This window comes from Oryzias latipes, chromosome 7, assembly GCF_002234675.1.
Source record: "Oryzias latipes chromosome 7, ASM223467v1".
Taxonomy (NCBI): Eukaryota; Metazoa; Chordata; class Actinopteri; order Beloniformes; family Adrianichthyidae; genus Oryzias; species Oryzias latipes.
Genome location: NC_019865.2, coordinates 31079705 through 31107256, shown reverse-complemented (window position 1 = coordinate 31107256; position 27552 = coordinate 31079705). Strand labels below are relative to the sequence as shown.

At 44.2% G+C, this 27552-nt stretch overlaps 1 protein-coding gene across 2 annotated transcripts in view; it reads left to right on the top strand.

The window, feature by feature from the left end:
- The window catches only part of lama5 (laminin subunit alpha 5), a 129066-nt gene that overhangs the window by 42716 nt on the left and 58798 nt on the right, over positions 1–27552 (top strand). The window contains exons 6-27 of one of the 2 annotated variants that reach the window (XM_023957049.1): positions 1070–1167; positions 9695–9810; positions 11816–11934; positions 12039–12129; positions 12249–12383; positions 12525–12578; positions 14787–14927; positions 15183–15320; positions 15603–15737; positions 17174–17308; positions 19019–19156; positions 20187–20239; positions 20665–20764; positions 20848–20900; positions 21072–21177; positions 21255–21354; positions 21811–21967; positions 24044–24173; positions 24866–25008; positions 25205–25308; positions 26705–26858; positions 26970–27133. In XM_023957049.1, the coding sequence (XP_023812817.1) occupies positions 1070–1167; positions 9695–9810; positions 11816–11934; positions 12039–12129; positions 12249–12383; positions 12525–12578; positions 14787–14927; positions 15183–15320; positions 15603–15737; positions 17174–17308; positions 19019–19156; positions 20187–20239; positions 20665–20764; positions 20848–20900; positions 21072–21177; positions 21255–21354; positions 21811–21967; positions 24044–24173; positions 24866–25008; positions 25205–25308; positions 26705–26858; positions 26970–27133 (2564 nt within the window). Of the gene's footprint in view, positions 1–1069; positions 1168–9694; positions 9811–11815; positions 11935–12038; positions 12130–12248; positions 12384–12524; positions 12579–14786; positions 14928–15182; positions 15321–15602; positions 15738–17173; positions 17309–19018; positions 19157–20186; positions 20240–20664; positions 20765–20847; positions 20901–21071; positions 21178–21254; positions 21355–21810; positions 21968–22402; positions 22542–24043; positions 24174–24865; positions 25009–25204; positions 25309–26704; positions 26859–26969; positions 27134–27552 lie in introns of both variants that reach the window. The other variant, XM_023957048.1, reaches the window with a different exon arrangement.

Sequence of the window (27552 nt, the reverse complement as noted above, 5' to 3'; positions counted from 1 at the left end):
AAATTGTGTAAGTATACCTAAAATTGTATCTTCTAAAAATAACAAAAGAAATATAAATGCACTTTCAACAAATATTAACTTTATTTAGCCACAGAAACCCTGTTCTAGTCTAAAACAGAAAAGAAGCTTAAAGTGCCTGAAATAAAAAAATAGTCAGTCCTTATTTAAAGTAGAAACATTTTGACCAACTGATTAATTTGATGCTGAGAAAAATAATTCAATCAATAAATAATATTAAATGTAAATTGATCTGAAACATTAACACAGCAGCACCAATATATTTAACGCTTTTAGTCTGAAGAAATAGATAAAAACATTGTGCTAATTTTTTTTCTAAATGATGGATTGTTTAACCCTTGTGCTATCCTAGGCACTTTAACATTGGGAGTTGGGACATCTAGACCCACTAGACAGTGCTCTGAAACTTTTTTCTTCAATGATTTGTGATCTTCACTGGTGACCATGGATTACATGAAATCTTTCCCCCCTTTATCCACCTTTGTCATGGTAGGGAGAACACGTCAATGCAAGGGTGGGGTCATCTAAGATAGTATAAGGGTTATTTATGATCTCATAAAGTGCAGATCAAACTTCACATCAGTGAACCTTCTTAGCCGTCTTCTTGCTGGTAACCGCCCTGCAGCATGACTCCACGGACCAAAGCAGCAGTAAACAGTGTTCTACTTGATGTTGATATAGACTTGTCAGTGAAATATAAAGTTTGAATGAACTAAAGTGCAGGACTTCCATAAGTTTGTTCTCTAGTAGCTTTGCCCCGTCCTCGTAAATCCTGACCTATGAGTGAAGAGGTCTTTAGTCACATGGTTTGTTTATAAGCTTTAGTCTGGAACAGGAAAGTCCCCTTAATGGCAGTCTGAATATAGACTAAACGCTAGGTTCAGAGCTCGACCCGGACCAAATCAACCAGACCGGATCTGGACCAAACAGTTTTCCCAGTCAGAATACACCCTGAGTTTTGTGTTGAAGTAACACAGCAGGTGTAACACCTTCGTTAGAGACTCAAGCATTTAGTGAATTCTCATACTGTGTTTTGTGTGACTTCCTGCAGTATTACTACAGCATCAAAGACATCAGTATTGGAGGTCGCTGTGTGTGTAACGGACACGCTGACGCCTGCGACGCCAAGGACCCCAATGACCCTTACAAGTAAGACACTCTTATTGATTTGAACACGAGGAGCCATCAAGGCTTTTCTGGAGGAGCACATAAATGTTCCCCTGCAGACCTGTGGGGTGGCTGTCTGAGCTGTGGTGACGGAGAATTGTTGCTGTGGTTTTACCTGGAGGAGTGTTTTGGAGTGGCTGTAAATCACACTCAACACTTGAACACAGACGTGTTGGAAAGCCCAAACTATGACTGTTATGAAGCACAAGAGTTCCCATAACTCTGTGGTTTGCTCCTGTGCCAGCGCTGAACATGACTTACAGCCGCGATGCAGAAAAGAACCAGCCTTTGTTCCAGCATGCCGCTGTGAGGACAAGATGGCAGACAGGGAAAAATGACTGACAAAGAAGAACACAGATAAGGAGCTTTTTCAGACATAACATTTGGCTTTGACCTATGGAGCTTTGACTGTGACTTCAGTCTGTGTTTATGGTTTATGAGGTCACTTCCTTGCTGTGACAGGTACATTTGCAGTGGAGACTCAAGAATTATGTGGCTCAGTCTAACAGCAGATAACCTCTAATGGAAGGAATAAAAGCTTTTTTTTCATTTTCACCAAAACTGGTTGATTGCTTATTATTTATTTTGGTCTGGACTGTGTTGCATTCTTGTCATCACTGCTTGCTCACAGGAACGGGGTTCCTGGTTTGAATCCCATCTTAGTTCATCTTGTGTGGGCTGAAGGTATCCAGAAAAGCCCCTTTTAACCCAAAGCGCTGCAGCAACACAAAGCAGAACTGGACACATTTATGTCCAGTTGGTTTTCGTGTTTAGTGGAATTTAGCAGGTCAGATTTGGGATCTGGAGTGTGTTTGCAGAAGCACATAACAGAGTATGACTGAACGCACAAGTATGGAAGGACTTTATTTTCAGGAAATGAGACAGAAAGGCATCTTGAGTTTTATGATGTGTTTCTTTTTTTCTCTTGGCTTTTGGTGTCTTTTGTTCGTTTTATCTTCTAAAGTCCATAGAGGCACACACACAAGTTCATAGCAAGATATCATTGAAACTAAATTTGATAAATTATATGTCAAGAAATCAAGTAATCACTTCTGAGTGCTACTGTTTCTTACAAGTTACTTTTAAATAAAATTGTTTTAGAAAGTTGATTTTTAATGTAACGGTTTTAACTAAGACTTTATGCTGTGAAGCAGAAACTTCATATTTAAAAGCACTAAAGCATATTGTGATGAGGAGAGACTTGCAACACATGAAACAAAAAGGAAAAAGCTCCGACTGGATCCAACTAAATACAGATCAGTAACTCTAACAAACAGTTAAAAGAAAACTCAGCAAAATGATCAAAATCAAGACATTCCAGGAGAGAAGCAAACAGCAGAACAGAAGCATAGAAACTGTAGACGTGCATGGATGACCATGTGGAACCATCTCTACACTCCTGGAATGCTGCCGGTCTGTACCAAACTTTCTTTGTGAACGTTGCAGGCCTTTGAAAGTAAAGATAAAATATACCAACTTGTGTGTTTGTGATGACACTTTGAGATAAAAAAACAGAGACAAAAAAACTCCAACAAGATGCAGTTGGAACAATGAGGAGCGGGAGAAGTTGGAAAGATGCTTGTGAGTTTTTTAGGATCTCAGACCACTAGGGCTAAAATCTGAGTTGAACTTGAGGGGTTGGGATGACTCCCAACACCGTGGAGCTTCTGCTGGGAGAACGGTGTCCTTCTAAAGGTCCAACTAGACATTCTTTTATTTTAAGTTTGTCCCAAGTCTCTCTCCTAAAAACACCTTCTCATTGAAGTTAAGGTTAAGAAGTTTCTTGAATCGTTTTTGTCATCACAAAAAGAATAATTCTGGATATTAATAAATCAAACATCTGATTCAGTGTTATGCCTGATACTACATTCACACTGAGCTTGGAAATGCGTGTTTGACCGACCATTTCCAACGAGAAAGTCTATGTTGTCATGCGGAAATGTGTTTTTCGGGCTTCCGCATTCAAAACTCTCGTCTTTACGTGTCGCTACGCAAGATTTTAAGTTTGACAGCATGCGGCAACTGAACGTGAACTGAAAGTTAAACCAATCAGGAACTCTGATTTGGTCCTGACGTTTGGATAGTGTCCAAAACAAGGAAGTACCAACTGTTTACAAAGTGATCATGAAGAAGGAATTTATAGTTTGCGCCTGTGCAGAATTCAATAACACCAAGTGTTTCATTTAGCAGAATAAAGCTGTTAAAGAAAAAGTCTGCAGCAAGACTCTACAAGATTTGCACCGCGTAGACATTCTCACCAAGACTCTTCCGACTGCAAAGACATGTGCTAGTATCAGGTAGCTACCGTCCAGTGTGAACACCATACGGTAAAAGCAAGTTCAGGAATCCAGGTTCAGTGTGTTCTTGAACGCATCACTCGTGTACGGAGCGTCACAGAGAAACCTTGAGGGTGAAATGACGTGGGTGTCGTGGTGTATCAGAATGACCCAGATGCAGAACTAGACAACAAAGGTTTGGGAAGATCCAGAGTTCTTTTAATAACAGGAATCACTACTCTATGGGGGGTGGGGGGTGGGGGGGGCAGGACTCGAAAACAGCATGACTCCAGCAAGGAACCCAGGACAAACAGAAACAGACACACAACCAAAGGAACCTAAAGTGCAGGCAGCTGTGAGATAAAACATACAAAACCAAAAATATAAAACCTGCTGCTCTGCAGAACCACAGAGTAGAAAGCTGACCCAAGTTACCAAGGGGGAGCACTCGACTAACATTTGTCATTTGAACATAGCAGGTTCCAGTCAGAAGAATCAGAAAGGTTTTTTTTCCACCGTCTTTTCATGTTCCATGGGAGAGAAGCTGTTGAGATTCTGGGACCACAACCATCGTGATGGAAATCCCAACACAAACAGAGCAGTGATGAAGACTTCCTCTGCCTTCATCCCAATAAACACAGTTTGTGCCATCAAGGCCAGACAGAACTTGTACTGATGAGACTTCCCACTTAAGTACATGGTTCTGACAGGAAGAAGCTGTGTGATCGTTGCAGCAGCGTTTGTGTATTTGTGTGTGTTGTAGTAGCCTCCTGCAGGCTTTGGCTCCCCTGAGTACCAGCCAGGACTAATCCTCTAATCCGGCTTGAATGATGTGCTGCTCACCTTCAATCACATCTACATATTTGCTGTTGGCTCTGGATGGAGCACTAACAATGCTGCTGCGCTCTGGTGGCTTTTCCTCTGTTGTGCACGCACTCATCAGGTGTTGGTGAAGGCACACCTGCACAGACCCGCTGAACACATCTGAAGACAGACAGAGGCGTGTGAAACGCAAGAGGAGGAGGAAGTCACTCTTACTGCACTTAGCGTGGAAAAAATGAGGCGCTTGGAAGAGAAAAAAGAAGACAGATGAGGTGTTGAAGCAAAATGAACACAGCCATAGCAGATGCACATCTCAGTCTGCCTCTGATGTTTCTGGAAAAAGCCATTCTCCATCCCAGAGTTACAGAAGAACAGGGATCTGCTTTAACTCTTAAAAATTCTTTGCTTTCCTGGTTCGTCAGTTTCCCAAAGTTGGTTCCAGTTTGTCTTGGTTGTTCATGCCTTTTTCATCCGCTTCCAGTTTTAAGGTGTATATGACACCCATCCCAAAGTACCTTCAAGTTTCTTTTGTGCAAACAAAATTCTGCTCTTTGTTTTTCCCTGCAAGTCTCAGAGCTGGTGCATTAAAACCAGCTGTTCTAGTTTTGGACATGGAGTTATGTTCTTGAATGAGTTCTGCTTCCCTTGTAATCATTGTCTCTGCAGACGGTGCCTGTTTAGGCCATGTTTTTCCAAGCATTCGGCCAGCCTTCATGTCTGGAAAAGCTCTCCTTCATCTGCACATTCATTTACATATTTATGGCCCGCTTAATGGACAAAATAAGAAACCTCCGCCGCTAAAGAAGACACGTGAGGAGTGATGGACCCAGAGCTCGATTCAATAAATAAAGCAAAACATGATCTCTAATCTGGACCAGGACTTAATAGTAAGGATGGAGGATCTGGCTAGAGAAAATTTTCAACGAGATTCTTAAATAGACTCAGAGTAACTACCTAATAGGAAGCAGCTGTCAAATGAAAAGTGAGCCCTGCTGTGAACATATGGGGAGAAGCGACCACACAAAACATCTCCTGTAAAGAACATAAAACAACAAAACTACATTAGAAATCCTCCCAACCACATTTCTACTGCCCTCTCTCTGTAGTGTGTGTTTCATAGGCTTCCAACCCCAAACTTCTCTCAGTCCTGATGAGCAGAGAGGCTGCAGGTGGAATGTCTCGCTCATCTGTTGCCTGAAGGCACAGACCTTCAGCCGCTGTCACTCTGAAGACTCGCGCCAGGTTTTAATCAAAGCCAGAACAGATGTTAGCTGAGGGATGAAGCAAACACTCGCTGCTCAGCAGGACCTCAGTCTGGCACAAAGCAGACAGCGTCTCTGAAGCCTGGAGGGATGAATTTCAGCTCCTCGCTCTGTTCCCTTCCCAGAGTCAAACACCTGCCAACAAGATGAGTCTCTGCTCAGCCTTTTCATTTCTATCCACATGCCTTTCTTAATGTAGAAGAAGTTTAAAATCCTGAAATTCCACCTTAGACTGGCTCATTACAGCCAAGATCTTATTTGGAAAACTTTCGTAAACAGTTTGGAGTGGGGGGTGGGGGTGGGGGGCAGTCTCACATAGCTAGGTGGTAGTTCAGCTTCAAACATTTGGTGAAGATTTGTATTCCTATTGAAGGTCAAATCATCAGTCTCTGCTCATTGCACTTGAAACCACTCAAACATCTTTGATTATTTCAACTTTTATGTTATAACAGTGTTATCATTTTGGGGTAGCCTCTGACCCAGAAGGTTTGTTCATAAGGACCTGCTTCTCAATGACTTCCTTGGTGAACCATTGACTGTGTCTGAGAACTGGACTCAGTGAGTGTGATGTCCAACCAAATAGTTAATTTAATCATCATTTTTTTCGATAGATGGACGCCACCATGTTGGAGCCAGTAAGTGGCAATTGGTCTGAATCAGTCTGGGTCAGCGTTTCTTTGGCAACCACTCTCGCCAATCAGGAGTGAGCTTGTTGGAAGTCCACACCCCTACCACTTGAAAGCGGGCTGAGGACAAGCTGTCAATCAAATATTTCAAACATTGGATGTGGGGGCCAGCAGGCACTGCCTACTTTCATTCAGGCATCTGATTGGTCAGTTTATGACTTGAATAACTAGCAATAAGGAAAAAACATATTGAAAAAAGTAGTATTACTAAGAACATGTTAAAAAAAGTATCAGAACAAGAATGTGTAACGGTTTCAGTTCCTTTGTGTTTTGTTCCTGGGTTTCCTGTTTTATTTTGTAGTATTTCCTGTTTTGTTGTTGTTTTGAGTTTTACCTTGCCCCATCAGTCCTGAGTGTTTCCACCTGTGTCTTGTTGCCTTGTATGTATTTAAGTGCTGTCTTTCCCTTCCTCCTGTGCTGGTCCATATTGTATTCTTCCCCGGTTTTTCGAGCTTAGTGCATTTTTAGTGTTTCGAGTTTCTAGCCTGCCGTATGCAGTGGTTTTGGTTTTGTCTTTCGTTTTGTTATTAAAACCCCTTACTCCTGCAACCTCCTGCCTCCTCTCCTTCTCTGCGCCTGGGTACTCCCTCATCCGCTCCCCGTGACATTATGGACCAGCCAAACCTGTACCCAGCAGAGAGGACCTGGTTTTGGTGGACCCCTGAGTGTTCCCAGATCCCCTCGGACTTCAGGGGGAGTCGCCTAGCCTCAAGAGGGGGTCGTCGTCGTCGCTGCCGCCCTCACCGCCCTCACCGTAAGCCCTCCCCTGACTCCTGGATGGAGTGGGACATTCTCCAGCCACGGGCCTTCCTGGACCCTCTGGACCAGGACCTGTGGCTGTGGGAGGACCGTTACCTGGAGGAGGAGGGGGTCGAGTCCCAGTGGACTTTGGAGGGTCAGCTCCCCGCCTCCTTCGACGGGCCTCGTTTGGCTGTGCGAAGGGGCCGTCGTCGTCGCCACCGTCCCTCTCGACGCCCCGTTTTGGTTCCGGAGGTGGAACTGGAGGCGTCCCAACCCGGTCCTGCGTTCAGGAGGGAGCCGGACCCGCCACGACCCGTTCCGGCTCCAAGGAGGTTGCCGGACGCACCTCGACCCGTTCCGGCTCCTAGGAGGGTCCCGGACGCACCACGACCCGTTCCGGCTCCAAGGAGGTTGCCGGACGCATCTCCTCCCGTCCCTGCTCCCAGGAGGGTCCCGGACGCACCATGTCCCGTTCCGGCTCCCAGGAGGTTGCTGGACGCAACTCCTCCAGTTCTGGCTCCTAGGAGGGTCCCGGACGCACCTCGACCCGTTCCGGCTCCGAGGAGGTTGCTGGACGCACCTCGACCCGTTCCGGCTCCGAGGAGGTTGCTGGACGCACCCCGACCCGTTCCGGCTCCGAGGAGGTTGCTGGACGCACCTCGACCCGTTCCGGCTCCGAGGAGGTTGCTGGACGCAACTCCTTCAGTTCCTGCTCCGAGGAGGGTGTTGGACCGTCCACGACCGGTTCCGGTTCCGAGGAGGTTGCCGGACGCATCTCCTCCCGTCCCTGCTCCCAGGAGGGTCCCGGACGCACCATGTCCCGTTCCGGCTCCCAGGAGGTTGCTGGACGCAACTCCTCCAGTTCCGGCTCCTAGGAGGGTCCCGGACGCACCTCGACCCGTTCCGGCTCCGAGGAGGTTGCTGGACGCACCTCGACCCGTTCCGGCTCCGAGGAGGTTGCTGGACGCACCTCGACCCGTTCCGGCTCCGAGGAGGTTGCTGGACGCAACTCCTTCAGTTCCTGCTCCGAGGAGGGTGTCGGACCGTCCACGACCGGTTCCGGTTCCGAGGAGGTTGCCGGACGCCACCCCTTCCGTTCCTGCCGCGGATCCCGAGCCCGAGCCACCAGTTCCAGACTCTGAGCCTGAGCCGCCTGCCGCGGAACCCGAGCCGCCTGCCGCGGACCCCGAACCCGAGCCGCCTGCCGCGGACCCCGAGCCGCCTGCCGTGGACCCCGAGCCGCCTGCCGCGGACCCCGAACCCGAGCCGCCTGCCGCGGACCCCGAACCCGAGCCGCCTGCCGCGGACCCCGAGCCGCTGCCGCCTGCCGCGGACCCCGAGCCGCTGCCGCCTGCCGCGGACCCCGAGCCGCTGCCGCCTGCCGCGGACCCCGAGCCGCTGCCGCCTGCCGCGGACCCCGAACCAGAGCCGCCCGCCGCGGACCCCGAGCCGCTGCCGACCGCCGCGGACCCCCAGCCGCCAGCCGTTTGCTGGTTAGACTGTCGATGCTGGTTGGCGCTGCCTCCCGGCCGCCCTCCGGATCCGTTTCGCCGGACAGGGCGGTCTCCGGGCCGTCCTCCGGACCCGCTTCGCCGGACTGCTGTTGGCCCTTGGATTGGCCTTTCGGGCCCCCTCCTCCTGGACTCTTGGAGGAACCTCGGTGCGGTTCCTTGAGGGGGGGGTTATGTAACGGTTTCAGTTCCTTTGTGTTTTGTTCCTGGGTTTCCTGTTTTATTTTGTAGTATTTCCTGTTTTGTTGTTGTTTTGAGTTTTACCTTGCCCCATCAGTCCTGAGTGTTTCCACCTGTGTCTTGTTGCCTTGTATGTATTTAAGTGCTGTCTTTCCCTTCCTCCTGTGCTGGTCCATATTGTATTCTTCCCCGGTTTTCGAGCTTAGTGCATTTTTAGTGTTTCGAGTTTCTAGCCTGCCGTATGCAGTGGTTTTGGTTTTGTCTTTCGTTTTGTTATTAAAACCCCTTACTCCTGCAACCTCCTGCCTCCTCTCCTTCTCTGCGCCTGGGTACTTCCCATTCCCCCCGTGACAGAATGGTTATTCTAAATAACTGTTCATTTCTCTGTAGAAGTCTATGGGATCTTGGCTTTGACTGCAGCGGCAAAGGAAAGCGATATACATGCTGATGGGTCAAATAAATCATCAGTTCAGAGAGAAAGTTCACCTCTTTCCGCTTGTTCCATATGACGAAATGAAAGTTTTTTTTAAAGAAGCCAGCACACTGATGCAGCACATTTAAGCTATGTGACCGGAACTACTTTTTTAGGCGTGCATTATCACTGTGGATAATCACTTTTTAATTCACACCCAGCAGCCAATCAGTGTTGAGTATTCACCCGGACTGTGGTATAAAACCAAATAAACTTTTAAAAAAGTGTGTACTTCTGTGGAATCACAGCAGTGAGAAATCTCATCCTTCCATCTATCCTGATTCTGATCTGTGATGGTGTAATGATGATAGTTTGTTTATGTTACCATTAAACCTTTTATTAAACAAATAAACACAGTAAGATTACTTGTTTCTTTTATACACAGTGTTAAATGTGGTTTTTGTATCTGGGACTAAATTCTGCATGTAATTAAATTAATATGGTGAGGGGGGGTTAGATGCAATATCAAATGATCAGATGAAAGCTCCACCTCTAAGGACAGAGAGTGAAAATCTTGGGTTAAAGCCTGTTTTCAATATTATTACTCTTTTATCTACAGGCTGCAGTGTGACTGTCAACACCACACCTGTGGAGTGTCATGTGACCAATGCTGCCCTGGGTACCATCAGTTACCATGGAAACCTGCCACAACTTACAGTGCCAATGAGTGTGAAGGTGAGTGCATCACAACATACTCACACGCATGCAAACACATGTATGGACACACAATACACACAAAAGCATCGACACACAAAGGTATGCTCACACGTGTACTCCTACATGTTAACACCTATATGTTCACATATAGATGCTAAAACACACACACATATGTCCACACACACAGATTCCCATAGACATGCACTCAGCGGCAAAACTCTAACCCTACCATCTGAATGTGGCAGCAGAACTCATCAGACCAGACGTTGTTTTGTAATCTTCTGTTGTTTGTATTTTGGTGAACCTGTGTGAATTGTAGCCTCAGTTTTCTGTTCTTAGCTGTGTTATGTGTACAGTGATGCTCTTCTGCAGACCTTGGTTGTAACCAGTGGTTCTTTGAGTTCCTGTTGTCTTTTTACCAGCTGGAACCAGTCTGGTCATTCTCTTCTGACCTCTGGCATTTCTGCCCACATAACTGCGGCTCACCGGATAATTTCTCTTTTTCAGACCATTCTCTGTAAAACCTAAAGATGGTTGTGGGTTAAAATCCCAGAAGATCAGCAGGATTCTGAAATCCTTAGACCAGCCCGTCTTGCACCAACAACCACGCCACGTTCAAAGTCACTTCAATCACCTTTTTACCCCATTCTGATGCTCGGTTTGACTGCAGCAGATCATCCTGACTATGTCTACACATCTAAATCCATTGAGTTGCTGCCATATGATTGGCTGATTAGACATTTGCTTCAATGAGCAGTTGGACAGGTGTGCCTAAGAAAGTGGTCAGTGAGCGTAGGAAGTTTCAACACATGGGTATCAGCTCAGGAATGGGGCCATTACCAGTCTCTTTTTCTACATGCTAAAAGCAAGCACAGCATTGACTCCCTGATCCACACCCCCAGGATCTACAGTACTGACGTTGGGATGTCATTTAGGCTCGAGAAATGCAGACGGATGGTGCCTGAAAAAAAGAGGCAAGGTAGTCAACACAGGAGGGGTCTCACTCCCAGAAGGAACAATAGCAGACATTGAGGACAGTTACAATTACCTTGGAATTCCACAGGCAAATGGCTGCTAAATACCTCCAATGAGTAAGGCAAGTCCTGAGCAGCAGCTCAAAGGCAAGAACAAGACCCAGGCAATAAACAGCTATGCACTGCCAGTTATCAGATACCCTGCAGGAATAATAAGATGGCCAAAGGAAGACATACAGACCACAGATGTTAAAACACGAAAGCTCCTCACCATGCATGGAGGGTTCCATCCCAAATCCAGCACCCTGAGACTGTATGCTAGCCGCAAGGAAGGAGGCCGAGGACTAGTGAGTGTAGAAGCCACTATCCAGGATGAAACATCCAAGATCCATGAGTACATCAAGCTCAAGGCCCCAACTGACAGTGTGCTCAGTGAATGTCTCAGGCAATGGAGAGCAGAGGATACAGTGTTGGAGGACAGATCCTCATGGGAGGACAAACCCCTGCATGGGATGTACCACCCGACCATAACTGAAGTGGCTGATATCAAGAAGTCCTACCAATGGCTAGAAAGGGCTGGCCTACAGGACAGCACTGAAGCGCTCATCCTGACAGCCCAGGAACAAACCCTGAGCACCAGAGCAATAGAGGCTCAGATCTACCACACCAGACAAGATCCAAGGTGTAGATCTACCACACCAGACAAGACCCAAGGTGTAGGCTGTGCAAAGAGCTGCCTGAAACAATCCAGCACATAACTGCAGGGTGTAAGATGCTGGCAGGGAAAGCATACATGGAGCGCCACAATCAAGTGGCTGGAATAATATACAGGAACATGTGTGCAGAATATGAACTGGAAACCCTTTATGTCAACCCTTAGTGTGAATGTGTGTGTGTGTAGTTGTGTTGGGCTGCGACAGACTGGCAACCTGTCCGGAATTTACCCTGCTTTTACCCAACAGTAGGTGGGAAAGGCTTCCGTGGGTTTGTAGGATGGGTGGACGGACAGACATAAATGTATACATAACCCAATGTGCATTTTTTTTCAGCATGTAACTGTCATCATCATGCCTTTGAATGTTACTATGACCCTGAGATCGATCGGAAGAGACTCAGCCTTGACATCCACGGACACCACAGAGGTGGAGGTGTCTGCCTTAACTGTCAGGTATCGGATTTCTTTAAATGTGCGATGCTTGATTGTAGGCTTATTTTGACAACTACTGAGTTGATTTCCGCGCATATAATGTAAAGACAACTCCTTCTTTTCAGCATCACACTACCGGAGTTAACTGTGAGCGCTGCATCCCCACCTACTACAGGTCACCTGACCACCCCATCAACTCCCCGCAGGCCTGCTTACGTGAGAAAAAGCTGTTGGACCTCAGCAAATGGTTTCAGCATATGCCCCGTCCTAGTGGCCATCTTATGTGCTTTCCTTGTCTCTGTCATCTCTGCATGTGCTGCTTCTCAAACCTTCAGCCTGTAACTGTCAGATGGAGTTTACTGATGGAACCTGCGAGGATCTGACCGGTCGCTGCTTCTGCAAGCCAAACTACACCGGGGACGACTGCAACTCCTGTGCCAGCGGCTTCATTGGTTTTCCTGAGTGTTACCGTGAGTCCCAGAACCAAGAAACTAATTAGGAGCTGCAGATATTTGACTTTAAGCATTTTAAGTGAAAACACCTCTCCAAAAGAGAAAGAAACAAGCAACATTTAATTGTTTGTTGTACTTTGGTCTTTGTCTCTCCACCAGCCATCCCCACATACCCCACCAGTGGTGAGGCCAAACCAGCTGGAGAGATCATCAGTAAGATTTCCTATTATCCTAGTATTACATGCTGCAGTTTTTAATGTCAATAAAATCAAAGCCAGCAGTTGATCACATTTCTTATCTTGAAGAGTCTATCAAGGACCAGTTCTAATTTACAATGACATCCTGGGCAAAAAGCATAACAACTTTATTTTAACTTGTAGATGTTTTTTAAATGTATTTTACTGAGGAGTATAAATAAGTAAAAGGCTTAGATTATTGAAAAAAATAGCAAAAAGTAGTATCATATTTTTGATCATGAAAGCTTGAGGCAGGTGATCATTGAAAGGACATTCATCACAGTTGTGTTATTTAGTCGATGTTTTTTTTAAATTGACATATAATAAGAACATTTGGCGGAGAAGATACCTCAATTGATTTTGACTTTTAAAAAGATAAAAGTGGCTTAAAGCAAAAAGTTTGTGATTCAGAGGAAAACAATGAATTACTTCTGCTGCAAAATAATTTTTAACAATAATAACATAACTAAATGACTTTTGCAGCAACCAGACTTATTTATGGAAATTATACAAATTTAGCAGTAAAACATAAAATAGCATATTTGGAATTTTCTCTCACCATAGAAATAACAGTGGTTCTTTTGTTTGAGAACCTTTTTCTTGGAGTGATAAGTTTTTATCCAACTTTTTGAAGCAATCTGTTTAAGTTTCTTTCTTTGAAAAGTTAATTAATCTTTTCTGTTAGTGCTGATATGACCTGCCACCATGATGTAGCCAGCCCGTTTACGGGCGTGGCGTGTGAATACATCAGGGTAAAGAGTGAAATGTTACGGATACCTGTTGGTTATTGGCTCATACATTTAGTGGGTGAGGCCACAGTAAAGCACAGGTGGGGAGTTATGCAAGAGTTGAGAGCTGAGGTGGATTTGAAGTATTTAGTGCAACCAAGACACACGTAAGCTACGAATATTGAAGATGAACTCTCAGAGAGAGGAAATGGGGACAATCCTGTTATTATTGCAATGACTTGATTATGTTTTGGGGAGTGTAAAAATACCCATCAGAGATTTAATGGACAGCAACTGGTACATAGTTTTGATTTAGCCTTGACATGAATCTAGGTTGATCTGCACCTTTAAAGTATAACATTTTGCTAAACTATAAACCCTCTCAGTTCACGTTATGCTCCATCTTGTTTCCTTTAATTTAAAATTCTTTCTGTCCTAAATTCACAAACTCTGCAATCAACTTATGGTTTGAAACAGATGCAAGATTATGCACAGTCTTGACCTTCACTACCTTCATGTGTAACCCTCCCCCCCCAATCTGCTGGAGTGATGCATGGGAGTTTGAGGAGGTTCTTCTGGTGTAAATGGAATTTCAGTTAAAGTGATAAGCTGGTTTCAAACATTATTTGGTCCGGTCCCCGTCAGCAACTGCCTCCCTTCACTTGCCAAAAACGCCACCTGGAACTTTTTCCCTCGCTGCTTTGGTTTCAGGACATCTTTGTTTTCCATGTTTTTGTTGTACTCACACATGCAGGAATCTGAACCTATGTCATCAAAGCCCTACTCCGATTATCTTTGATCAATTTTCAAAATGTTCCCAGTGGCCTTTTAATCATGATCATGTTGATTTTTAGCCAAAATCCCCAAACCTGTGTCCTTATAAGTAAGTAAGTAAGTACATTTTATTTATATAGCGGCTTTTACAGATAACATCACAAAGCGCTGAACAATAAAAAAACAAACAATACAGGAAAAGCAGAAACAATCAATAAATATGATGTAAAGTAAAACTAAATTGAAGAAAAATAAACGTAGAATAAAAATAACAATGAAACCAGTAAGATAAAAGCATTTTTGATTAAATAGGAATAAAAATGATAGCACAATTTCTGCAGGAGTTCTACAGGAGTTCATTAGAAATTTACCTCTGTGTTGTGGATGGGACTGTTAGCGCGGCAGTTAGCCCGCCCCCACTTTCCATCATCCCTTTGTTTACACTCTTTCCTGCCAGCTTACAGCCCCTCACAACCCCAACATAACATTGCTGGTTCAGTAAAAATGGATAGCCACATTGGAGCCAGAACAACATGACAAAAACACCATATTCATCAAAGTGCGTCTTTAACCCTGTTTTTATTTTAACCGGCTCTGTCAAAAGTATTACATTTAAATGATTAACCAGAAGGAATGGCTGCTGAATCTGTAAGTCTGCTGCATGCTTTCCTGTCTGTACTCAGACTGCGAGTGCAGTGCAGCAGGCACAGTGGAAAACTCCTGCAGGCCGGACCCTCGAACAGGAACCTGCATCTGTAAACCAGGATTCACCGGGGACCACTGCGACACCTGCGCTCCGGGTTTCTATGGACTCAACTGCCAGGGTGAGAAGCACCTGGACCATGTTGGAGGTTCTTTTAACCCAACACTAATTTTAATGTTTAATGTTTTAAAGTTTAAAACAACCTCCAACAGACCACCAGTTTGACCTCCAAATAATAACAATTGTAAAGATAAAAACATGCAGCCTCATTGCTGAGTTTTGTGTTTTCATTCTGAATTCAATCCCAATACTGTAAAAACTGTCATCCTGGATTTGCCATTATAGTTGATCTAACTCTTTGTGTTTGTGTGTGCAGCCTGCCAGTGTTTGGGTCCAGGCTGTTACGACGGGTCATGTGACTTGGTGTCAGGTGATGGAGTGTGTCGAAATGGTTTCCAGGGTTCCCAATGTGATCAGTGTGCACCAGGCTACTTCTACTACCCGCTCTGCCAACGTGAGCCGCTGAACTCTTTCCTCATACTTTCCTCATACTTTTTTCTGAAGTATGAAGCAGATGATCTGATCTGGGGCCACAGCTGGACAGAAAAGTCTTTCTTGGTTAAAGTTTCTAAGGCTGTAGGTAGAAGGGCCGCAAACAGACCTCCTTCTTTCCTGAGAGGGGCTGAGGTTTCTGTAACATTACAGAGGCATCCTTTTTGAAGTCACGGAATAATGTCTGCTTGCTTTCTGCTGAAGGATGTCGATGAACAGTGACCCCTGACCTCTCTGTGTGCAGTGTGCGGCTGCAGCACCATAGGCTCGCTGCCTGAAGGCTGCGACGCCTCTGGCCGCTGTTTGTGCAGGCCAGAATTTCAGGGCCCTCGATGTGAGCAGTGCAGATCTGGATTCCACTCCTTCCCCAACTGTCAAGGTAAGCACCTGGCACAGGGGATCTCTGAGCAAGTCTTATGCTGAGTCCACACCGAATGCAATTCACGTGGCAGAGGCTTCCAGTTTCACTGTTAAGTCAATATGCAGAGACGATCTGAAGTCCTGTGCATGATTTGAGCACTGGATGCGGCGCGCCAGTCCGACAGCAGCACGGTTTTAGGAGCGCAACACAGCACGCCAAGAGTTCAGACACCTGAACTTTGGCAATGAAGATGGGTCACATCCACCAATCAGGAACTCAGCTTGGGCCCCTGATGTGTTCAGTGATGTGGAGTCCAAAACCAACACGGGGGAGAAGGTGGGGTACAGGTAGTCATCAAACTGGGTGACAGAGAGATGGAAGTACCGCTGAAAGCGCCGTCATTCACATGTGACTACCACAACAGGAGTGAACCTCACCGTACCGGGAGAGTCTCAGAATGATGTCATGAACCCAGACATGGAGACGTGATTACTGATGCTTTGTAGAACTCTTTAGAATAAATAAACCTGATCTCTAAACATCATCCATGTCTTCTTCTACATGTAGCGATCAGGCAAAAAACCTCTGCCAGGAGCTCCTCCTACAGGCATCTGGGGTGTCAGGTTTTGGAACACATTTTAGGACAAACGTCCAGCAGAGCAGCAAAGGTGCCGTGCGACACGTAGATCGTGTGAACGCAGCTTTGATAAATGAAGCAGTTACAGGGACACAGAAACACCTCCAACCCAAAAGAAGAGGGAGAGAAAGAAAGGCAAATGTCCTTAAAGCTCAGGGCTGCCTTATTGGCTGAATATAGATGAGAACTGGACTGTGACCCCTCCCCCCTCGCGTTCCAAACAGGAACTACCTGCTGGCTCCAAGAAGCCCAAATCTCATAGACTTCTATAGAGAAATAAAAGTCACTCTTTCTATTGGCCAGGATAACCAGTCTGGATCTGATACCTTTTATTAAGATGTTCTTGATAATTCTCTTTTCTTATGCATTATTTCTTTATTGCAAGTTATTAAACTTATAAACTGACCAATCAGATGACTTAACATAATCATGGGATCTCACACGGAACACTCAAAACGTTTGATTGACAGATTCTCCCAAGCCCTTTCTCAAGTGGAAGTGGCGTGGTCTTCCAACAAGCTCACTACTGATTGGTGAGGGTGGTTGCCATAGAAATGCTAATTCAGACTGACCCCAGACCAATTAGTGCTTTTTGTCGACATCTGGCTCCAACACGGGGCCATCCGTATCGTAAAAAATGGCAACTGTATTGATTTCATTTGATTGAAGCCAGATGACATCACACTCTCACTCAGTCCCGTCCTCAGATACAGTCAATGATTGGGACGAGGAGGGCGTACCTCCTGTCTGCTGGCTGCAGCCTGGATGTGATCTATTGTGGGTTTGTTGTTGAAAGCTGTGTGTTTACTTTCGTCAGAGTGTGTCTGTGATCCTCGGACGTCGCTGGACTCCAGCTGCACTGTGTCCGGTATTTGCCACTGTCGACCCAACTACAGTGGAGCCTCCTGTGACCAGTGTGCCCCTGGTTACTATGGCTATCCAAGCTGCACGCGTAAGTGTTGGTTCTCACAAGGAATCAGGATCAGAAATACTTTATTGATCCCACACGTGGGAAATTTGTTTGTCACCATAGCAACTGACAGCAGAGGGAAAAAAAGACTAAGAATAATTTAAAAAAAAAAACAAGAACAAAGAAAATGTAGCATAAATGCAAACAAGGTGGTATAATTTAAAAAGCTATTTACAGAACAGTGCAGGTAAAAAGATGTGCAAAATATAAAAAAAATAGAATAAATAGCTAATAAAAAATGTGCAAAGGTTATCTTTTGCATTGTGATTTGTTGTAGAGCAGATAGAACTTATCCCGCCTCACAAAATTTACTTAAGTGGGACAAAATTATGAAAACCTTCTGATGATGAATCATGGTCCTGTGAAAAATGACTGTCATTGTCACTGTTACAACAACATTTGAAAATTACTCTCTGCTCAACATTCGTTCATTAAATACCGACAATGCAACAATTCTGCTATTTTTTGGGTCATTCCAGCTGCAAGCATTTGAAATGTTTAATCTTCCAAGTATTTTTCGGATTTTCCCTCTAATAATTAAAAACGTCAGCAAACAAAATAATTTTTCAATAAAGCATTTTCTTTTCCTACGGGAACAGTTATAAGGGCAGTGGCTCTCTTGTTTAAGTAAAGGTTAATGGCTCTTTGGGAGAACAAAATAAACGCACACGTCTCTCAATGTTTCTGTTCATTTGGATAAGTTGGCCTTTCTTTATGGCAGGGGTGTCAAACTCGATCGCTCAGGGGGCCAAAATCCAAAACATGGTGCCAACTCAGTGTGCTCAGCTTCTCAGCAAAGTTTGTAATTGATGTTTGTCTCATAGCGGCGTCTTAGATTCTATTCTTTCATCACAGCCACATTCGCTCCACAAATGAGACAAACGTTTACCAGTAATGTCCGAAACATTTATTCTGCCTCCAATCTGGTTGTAAAGATTCTGTTTTTAGAATCTACTTCTTCTCTTCGGCATTGTGAGGGCTAGTGTCCATCAGGACAGCTAGAGTGCTGCATTATGGGATCGGTAGTGTATATGTTATCAGCGCTACAATTTGCTGGGGCATTAATACCAATAACATAAAATGATCTCATAACATTACACGGCGGGCCGGATGTGGGCCGTAGGCCTTGACCTTGACATGTGTGCTTTATGGATTTCATGTGGTTTTTTTATTCAAATGGCCCAAAGACATCCATCATCTACTGATACATAATCTACTTCATTTGAATTCCCTGTCGCATGTTTGTCAGGTCACTTTAAAGGAAACTGTGCACTCTTGCATTTCCATTTTGCTCCGATCAGAATCTGCCATCCAACTTTTTGCTTCAGCTTTCAAATTCTGCTGCATGAAGAGAGTTTGGTCTGGCCCTTAGTGCCTCTGCTGTGAGTATGCTGAGCAGCAGCATGTGAAAAAACAGTGAAACACTGGCTTTATATCAAATGACACCTGAGGAAGTGGCTCCATCTGCAACTAGTTGTTTTATTTTAAACAATTGCCCCTGTGGTGTTTAAAAAGCAACTGAACACAGAAACAGTGTGAGTGTGATGAGCTGTTTTAGCCTGTGTGTGAGTTTATTATCCGTGCTGCTACATCTGATGTAGAATTGGGATAAAACTGCCATCAAAAATGTAGAAAGAGGTGGCCCTAGCTGATTTTTACTTGTAAGTCATCAGGGTCCCGTGTTCTCTGCAGCCTGCCACTGCTCCCCCGAGGGCTCCCGCCATGTGGCCTGTGAGCAGACCACGGGTCAGTGTATGTGTCTGCCGGGTGTGGTGGGTCTGAAGTGCGATGCCTGCCCACACGGCTCCTACGGATTCCCCAACTGCCAAGGTGATCGCACAAACACCAGCCTGGTGTGGATCTTTACCTTTGACGTGTTGATCTGCTTCAGGAAGACTTCAGAAACAATTTGTGCAGAACAGCAAACCGTGAAAATCCTTGCACGCTAATCTCTAAATCAGTGTTTTTCAACCTTTTTTGAGTCAAGGCACACTTTAACCTCGATAAAAATCCCGCGGCACACCAGCATCCAAAATTTAAAAAAAAAGGAGAAACTGATAGTCTGTATTGATCTACAGCCCCTCCGCAATCTCACATGCATTTTTGTTATAATTGTGGCAGAAAAAGCTGGAAGTTGCAGCTGTTTTTTTTTTTTAAAGATGTCATAAAAGTTAAGTTAGAAGATTTAAAGATGTGTGTTTTTTGTGGTGAGCTTTAGCTGGTATTTTTGTTGGAACTGAGAGACTAATGAGCTAAATCAGAACAAGGAAGTGAAGACTTTAACCACTTCTGATTGGTCAGACTGATGACATGTGATTAAGCCTCCAAGAGTGATTGGTGGAGACAGTTAAAGGGGCGGGACTTTTCCTAAAACAGAGCTGGAGCTGCGGTTAAATCGCGGTACCGTCATTATTATCAAAATGTCTTTAATAGAATCAGATAAACAGAAATAAAAAAGTATTTCATGATCTTTCATATTCCCTAACTCCTCAGTGTTTTATCAGGGGCTGTTTGGATGAACAAAGAGCTGATATACTGGAGATGGGAAATGTTTTAGATCAGTTAATGAGGGAAATTTCCCACGGTACACTTGACCATCTCCCATGGTACACTAGTGTGCCACGGCACACTGGTTGAAAAACACTGCTCTAAATAACAGCAGAAAACACCACAACTGTGTTTTCTGCTGTTATTTAGAGCAGTATTTTTCTCTGAAGACAAGTAGAGATTTGTCCCTCATTCTGTCTCAGTGAAGTTGGGAATTTCTCCTGTCATGAGTTACTTAAGATGCCTCAATCCTTACTGACACCTGCAGCTTTGTTAAGTGAGTGATTCCTTTGCATTTTCGTGTCACTGACAGCTGGAACGTGTCATCCGGCCGGTTCTGTTCACTTCGCTGCTCTGCCACATGTGGTAAGTCTTTATGAAATGCCCTTGTATATGCATTATGGGGGATTACTAAAAGTGAGTTTGGAATCTAGCGCTTATCAGTTTTTCAAGTGTAACTTATTCCAAACGTGAGCTTTACGTCCTCGTCTGCAGGTGAAGTCCTCATGAGCACCTTCCATTTTAAAATGGCTTCAAAACAGATGAAGGTTATTTTAATGATTATTAGTCATCATTTTTTAAAAACTGTTTCTAGTTTGGAGGATTTATCTTTGTTTGATGATCTAAAGGTTTTAAGGGCAAAAACATCCCCCCCAAAAAAAGGAGAAAACGGCACAAAGCTTTTGACAGCACCATAGATGAGACGACTGAGTAATTCAGTAGACATATTCAAGACGTGAACTTAGGTGGAGCTCAGGTAAGCAGTTTTTTTTTACTCTCTTCTCACTCAGGGTCAGTGTGAGTGTCGCCGCCATGTGGAGGGCGCGGCCTGCGACCGGTGTAAGCCTCTGTACTGGAACCTCTCCCCGGACTCTCCGAATGGATGCTCCAGTAAGACTCGCTCTAAGAATCGTCTCTGTGGTTTTGATGAACTTTGGAGAATAGAGAACTCAGATCTCTGCTTTCTCTTGCAGGCTGTGAGTGTAACATCGCAGGCACTCTGAGTGGTGTTGCAGAGTGTGCACAGGTGGGCCACTTCCTCTGGAAATGCATTGTTCTTCTTGTCTGTATTTTGTGGTTGAGATTTTCACTTGTTGAAATTCAAAGTGTGAAATGTGGTTTACACCTCTTGTATGGACTGAAATCATTTTGTCATGCTAACCGTAACAGCATATGTCTTATGTCACATGTCTGCCAGGAAACTGGTCAGTGTCACTGTAAGCCCAGTGTCTGCAGTGGGGCTTGCTCTGCTTGCAAAGATGGCTTCTATAACCTGCAGCATCACAACTACTTTGGCTGCCAGAGTAAGTGTGGTTAAACTGTAGCTTTGTCCAAAGACTAAAATGTGGCTGCTAGCATCATTTTTTCTTGTCATCAATAGGTTGTCAGTGTGATATTGGGGGCTCTTTGGGTCCATTTTGTGAAGATCAAAATGGCCAGTGTCGGTGCAGATCCAACGTTGAGGGACCCAAGTGTAACGTGTGAGTTCAGCAGAGCAGTCAACACCTTTCAAACCCTGTTGTACTGCAGGCTGGGAATGATCATATTTGATGGAAGCCTACACAAGGCCCAGCTCCACCTTGAATGGGATCACTTGAGATTTAAAATGGTTAAAAGCATCAAAATAACCCGCCTTTGCTCTTTTGCCAAGAATCATTAGGTCTAGCGTTTTTTATTTGCTGATTCGTTTGCTGATAAACGCTGTTTCTTTCTTCCTGCCTTCAGTCTTGTTTTACCTACACAGAAAGAACAGTTTTACAAAAAGACCTCCAGCTGTTATACATTAGTCTGGCAATCTTTAGCCACTTTTGGACATTAAATCTTCAGTGTGACATGACAAATTATTGAACAAACCAAAGATGACCGATCCTCACACACAGATGTACACTTGTTCAGAACCCAGATGGGTAGCATTTTAAATGTTAGCTTATCTGCAGACCTCGTCCAGATCATTACTTTCCTGACCTTCATCATCTAAAATTTGAGATTGAGGAGGGAACCATGATGGATGGGCGACCAGTGAGATTTGGTTACAACCTACTGGAATTCCCAAATTTCAGCTGGAGAGGTTATGCTCAGATGTCATCCATTCAGGTAAGAAGCCTTTATTAATCTACTTATGGGAATAATAGTATATAAACGTATAATATAGTCATGCACATAGATGTGACTGTGGCCCACACCTTTCCTTTATCTTGCATGAATGTGACCTGTACTGACCTGTGCTGACCTTTGCTGTTTTTTCAGTTCTACACTTTATTTTCCCCAAACAATTATTTCAGATTAGATCTAAGTAATCTCTTTTTTTTAAATAATAAATAAGAATTTATTAGCTGATTTATTTAGTTTTTTTCTGTAGATACTTCCATCTTTGCAGTCCAATGGGTTGGTGTTGTGATCTTTATTGGTGGGTTTGACCCTCTTAACGCTTCCTTATGGATTCTCTCTTCACTCTTTCTCTCTTTTCTCAATTCTTCATATTTGATCTCTGTACGTCTTTGCTGCTGCTGCTTTTTCTTTGCTAAACAGTCCAGGGTTCTGGTGTCGGTATCGATCACTTCTCCAGACCTCTATCATGTGGTGCTGCGCTTTGCCAACTGGGCCGGGTCTGCTGTTCAGGGTCGGGTGTCAGTCACAGAGGATGAATGGAGCTACTACTGTGGTAACTGTAAGTGCTGGGACAGGAGGCTGGTTTCTGCTGTTATGCCTTTCTTTCTTTGCCACTCATTCTTTGGCTGAAAACATATTCCCTTTCCCTTGTTTTATACGTTGATCAAATGTCAAGTGTGGATGCTTGAAATTTGATCAAAGGTGTGATAAAAATATGACACTTGCTACACATCAAACCTCACAAACATTAATGGTATGTTTAATGTGGATAGGGAACCAAGTCACAAGTCACTACATTTCAGATTAGATTAGATACAGTCAGACCAAAGTACATTACGTTATGATGTCGTGAATCCCATATAAAACTTTATTTTATCTGCTCAGCTCCCCAAATGATGACATTACAGCAGCATCAAATGCTTGATGTTAAAAAACTAAACATTTGTGGGAGGCCGCTAACCTTTGTACCATGCCAGGCACATCCAAACAAAGATAAAAGATCGTTATGTCCTGCGTGTATAGTGCCATTTGGCAAGGATTGGGATGTGGCAGAGAAAAAAACGACCTAAACATTTACCTGGAATCACTAAAGTATGCACACAGGCTCTGCAAGCGACTTGACTTGACAAAAATAGTTTGCTTGACCTTTGACCTTATTCAATTTGGCATTGTCTGTGACATTACAGAAATGGAGCTAAATGACCATGCAGGGTACCACAGGGATTTGGCAGCAGAGGATGCCGCAGCAGGCACCTGCAAATCTTTTGGGCCTGTTAACCCTGCTCCATTGACTGTAAATGAGAAGTGGACTGAGTGACCCCTCCCCCTGGAAAGAAGCCAAACTTCCATAGACTTTCTAGAGAGAAATAAACAGCAAATACTCACTTATTCTTTATCTGATACCCTTTTTAAATGTGTTCTTGATGATACTAAATTTTTTAATGGTGTTTGTTCTGTAGTTCAAGTGATAAACTGACCAATCAGATTAAAACATTTGACGTCAACTTTGATAGAATATCCCAAACCCGCTTTCAAGTGGTAGGGGGTGTGGACTTCCAACAATCTCAGTCCTTGACTCAGACTGATTGTGACCAATCACTGCTTACTAACGACGTATTGCAAAAAAATGATGATTAAATTTGATTTTAAATTGGTTGAAACTGGAAGTAAGGCATTTTCTATGGGTGACGTCACACTCACTTTATCTAGTTATTTTATACAGTCAATGCGCTCCTTGCAGCTTTAATTTGGATCTAATTCTTTGGTGCCATCATGACTATTTAACTGGACGTTTCCAGATGAACTTGTATGAAGTTATTTTCACTGACTTTACAGAAACACTGTATTTTAGGGAGGAAAATTTCATTCTCTCTTCCTCGCCTTCTCTGTGCGTCGGACCAGGGGTCTGTCTGGTGGAAGTCCATTCATTTTTCTTTTTCCGGGCCACAGATGAAAGCAGAGTCTAGGGCTCGAGGCATGAAAATGAAATAGTTAATGTCCTTCAAAATCCCTGTGCTCTCCTTCTTGTTCCTTTCTACCCCTTGGACCTGGCCTCTGTAGACTGCAGTGAAGCTCCAGGTTTATGTGAGTGAGGCAGACCTGTATCTGACTCGTTTCATCATCAGTTATATAAATGCAGAGGGCACCACCTCCAACGGTAAAATAAGAGCCTATCAGGCCAACCGCAGAGGTAGGTCATCTCCAGTCACAAGACAGTATCAGTGTTTTTGACTAAATGTTACAACTGTAAATCTTTATCGCCATCATTGACTGATGTTAGGTTTTGCTCTCACTGCCACAGCCTTAGTAAAAACTAGTCTATTTAACTGTATTACAAGTATACTTAGTCTATACTAAAAGTGAGGCAGTATATTGTAGTTTCTTTTTTATATACCATCAATATATCATATATGTAAAATGTTTGGCTGGATGGCTCATTGTAGGACTTGCAAATGGGAAACCAGGGTTTGATTCCCAGGGGGTGCAATGAGCTTTGTGGGTCCATGGGCCAGATCCTTCATGCCACTGCCTAACTATGTAGCCACAAGGGGGCTCTAGTCTGGGTCCCCCTGTGCCGGTCCCCAGTCCGGATACAATACAGGGTCGTGTCAGGAAGGGCATCTCTGCCAAACCACCTGTGTGAATCAGTGAAAGCCGTTTGCTGAAAGGTGAACAAAACGTTCCAATTTAGTCTGGAGAAGTATAGTAGTATTGTTCCTACTCTGCACGTACATGGTCTGTAGTATACTTGGTGTACTTATACTCAAGTACACTTAATCAAATAAACTTAAAATGTACTACTTTTTGCTAAGAACAATGCCTCTTGTTAAAGAAAACATGTTGCAATGTGCTTTTCTCATGGCTGCTGTTTGTCTTCCAAAGGTTCCGAGCAGTCCAAACCCATTGTTTTTGCTCCCAGCATTGAACCCACCTTCGTTAATGTTCCTCAAAACAATTTTGTGGAGCCTTTTGTCCTGAATCCAGGAACTTGGACGGTGGTCATCGAGGCTCAGGGAGTCCTGCTGGTGAGATTTGCCTGCCGTCGCGCAGATCTACAGACTCCTGACATCCTAACGGGTTATGGGCGGGAAAGCGGGGATATATTTTGTAATGTTTAGTCAGCGAAGTGTTTTTTAGTTACCAAGGGTGCCATTACTCGTCTACACAAGTAGGAACAGCACATGTGTGCTTCAAATACACAACGATTTCTTCGTCTTGTAGGACTACCTGGTCCTGCTGCCCAGTGCATATTATGAAGCTCCACTTCTACAGATGAGAGTTACTGAACCGTGCACCTACAGCTCCACACCTGAAACCAGCAAGAAGTGAGTATGCTAACACATTTGTCAATCTGTCAGTGATTCTTTTTGATGTTAGCCCAAAACTTATTCTCCAATACAAACTTTAAAGTCAGAGCTACTGTATTTTTGAAACCTCTGCTGTGGAGCTTCCTTTACGGGTGAAAGCAGTCGGCAGCTGAACCACTAACTGAGACATGCAACTGAGTAAAACTATTCATTTTTCCTGTTTCTTATTTTTTTTATTTTTTTAGAATTTTAGTTTTATTTCTGGAAAATACGTTTTTTTTTTATTGACAAAAAAAAACAGAAAAGGTAGGTACTATGGGGCATTTAATAGCGACTCGTCGCATTTTCGAGCAGGCACACTCTGCAGAGTTACAGGTTACTCCCCTAAGGCGGGTCAGTCAATTAACTCACCTGCTCAGCATCCTATTTAAGTCAGGTGTACAATTGTTCATTCTCTCTTACCTTCAGCGCTCATTCTTCGCCCCTCCCTCCTCCCCGGCTTCCACCTGTGGGCTCCGTTACAGGGTTTTTGTTACCCGAAAGTTTAAGGAAAAAAGAATTATCTCAAGGATCATTTCACCTTACCATCATTTCAGCTGAAAGTTATTTGGCATAAAGCGATACTGGGAATGCACCATACTAATCAGAAAACTTTTATAAACAGAGATTGAAGATATATTTAAAAAAAACTGTAAAGTCAAAAATCAAACATCCTCATACAGTCAGTGATGTCCTACAGTACCTTTTTACATTTTTTTGTTGCTTTTTTCATTGTCATTGTCATTTTTAAAATGTTTTAACATTGAGTGATTTGTTGGTGTGATTTACACTTAAAAGGGCTATTTCCTGCTTTTATAAGCCTTTCAGACTAAGCCATATCCATGTACATGTTAAAATGTTACCTTTGGCACACTAAAGAACGTTTGTTACATGAAACACTAGGTATTTTCACAGTTCATTTTCTTAACCTGGAGGAAAGATGACTCAATCTCTAAGGGACCCTTTCACCCCCTGTTGGTGCCGCCCATTGTATGATGTCATCCTAGAGCCGGCCTTGTCCTAAATACAAACGACATCCAAACTTTTGCAAAGATGGATGTGCATATCGTGCACATGAAAAGAAAGGGTTTAGCCGATCACTGCTAGTTCCACGGAGAAAGTGTGTGTGTGTTAGCCTGGGGGAAGTGCTGGTAGTGCAGTTCGAAATATCTGAAGGTTTTTTTTCCACTGATGTGCCTTGTAGTTATACATAACTCCATCTCTTTCTTGAATTTTCTCCAGGCTTTTCATGTTTCAGTGTTTGTTCTAACTGGGCCATGAAGTCAGTGTGGTCTGCAGAACGAACCAATAACAGGCCAAGCTGTCATTGTTTTTGTGTGGGTCTTTTCTGAGCTGTTCATACCCGTTTGTCCAGCTGCCTGCTGTACAAGTATCTGTCCCTGGACGCATTTCCATCCGTGTCCAGCAAGGATGCCAGCTGCCGAAATGATAACCACCTGCCGCGCCCCTGCCCGGTGGAGAGGGTCACCCCACGACATCCTGAAATGGCTGTCTGCAGTGGAAATGATGTGAGGGACTGAAAGACAGGGCTTTTGTGAAGCTTTCTTTTTTTTAATGTCTAAAGTTCGGCTGTAAAAAGGTCAGTTGTAGATTTTGAATTCTTTTCCTTCCTGCCTCAGATTAGCGTTGGGCTTCGTGTGCGCCTGCTGCCTCCAGGTGACTACAATCTGCTGATGGAGTACTCCAGCGAGGAGGAGCTGTCTCAGACTCTGTTCGTGACCGTGAACGCGCCGGGGGCACGGACGCACCAACACCGTGTCACACTTTTGCACTGCAAGTACAGGTAAAGGAAAGGATTAAAGCTTTGAGCAGAAATGACTGTGATAATCCCATAATAGTCAGAGAAAACCAGATGTTTTTTATGTGGAATATTTCTACCCATAAGATTTAGTTTTTTATATATGTGGCGGTTCAGGCACACACTAAAAACACAGCCGTGCTCGGGAAGCATTTGGTGGTTTAACTCCCCAATCCAACCCCTTAATGCTGAGTGTCAAGCAGGGAGGCACTGGGTCCCCTGTTTAGAGTCTTTGGTATGGCTCGACCTGGATTTGAACTCACAAAGTCACAGGGCCACTGAGATGGTTACTCAAAAACAAAAACACCCCACTCACATGCAATACAGAAGGTGGACGGAACCTAGCGCAGGGGGAGAACACAACACAAAACAAACAGGTGAACCTCCACTTGAGTACCAGTTCC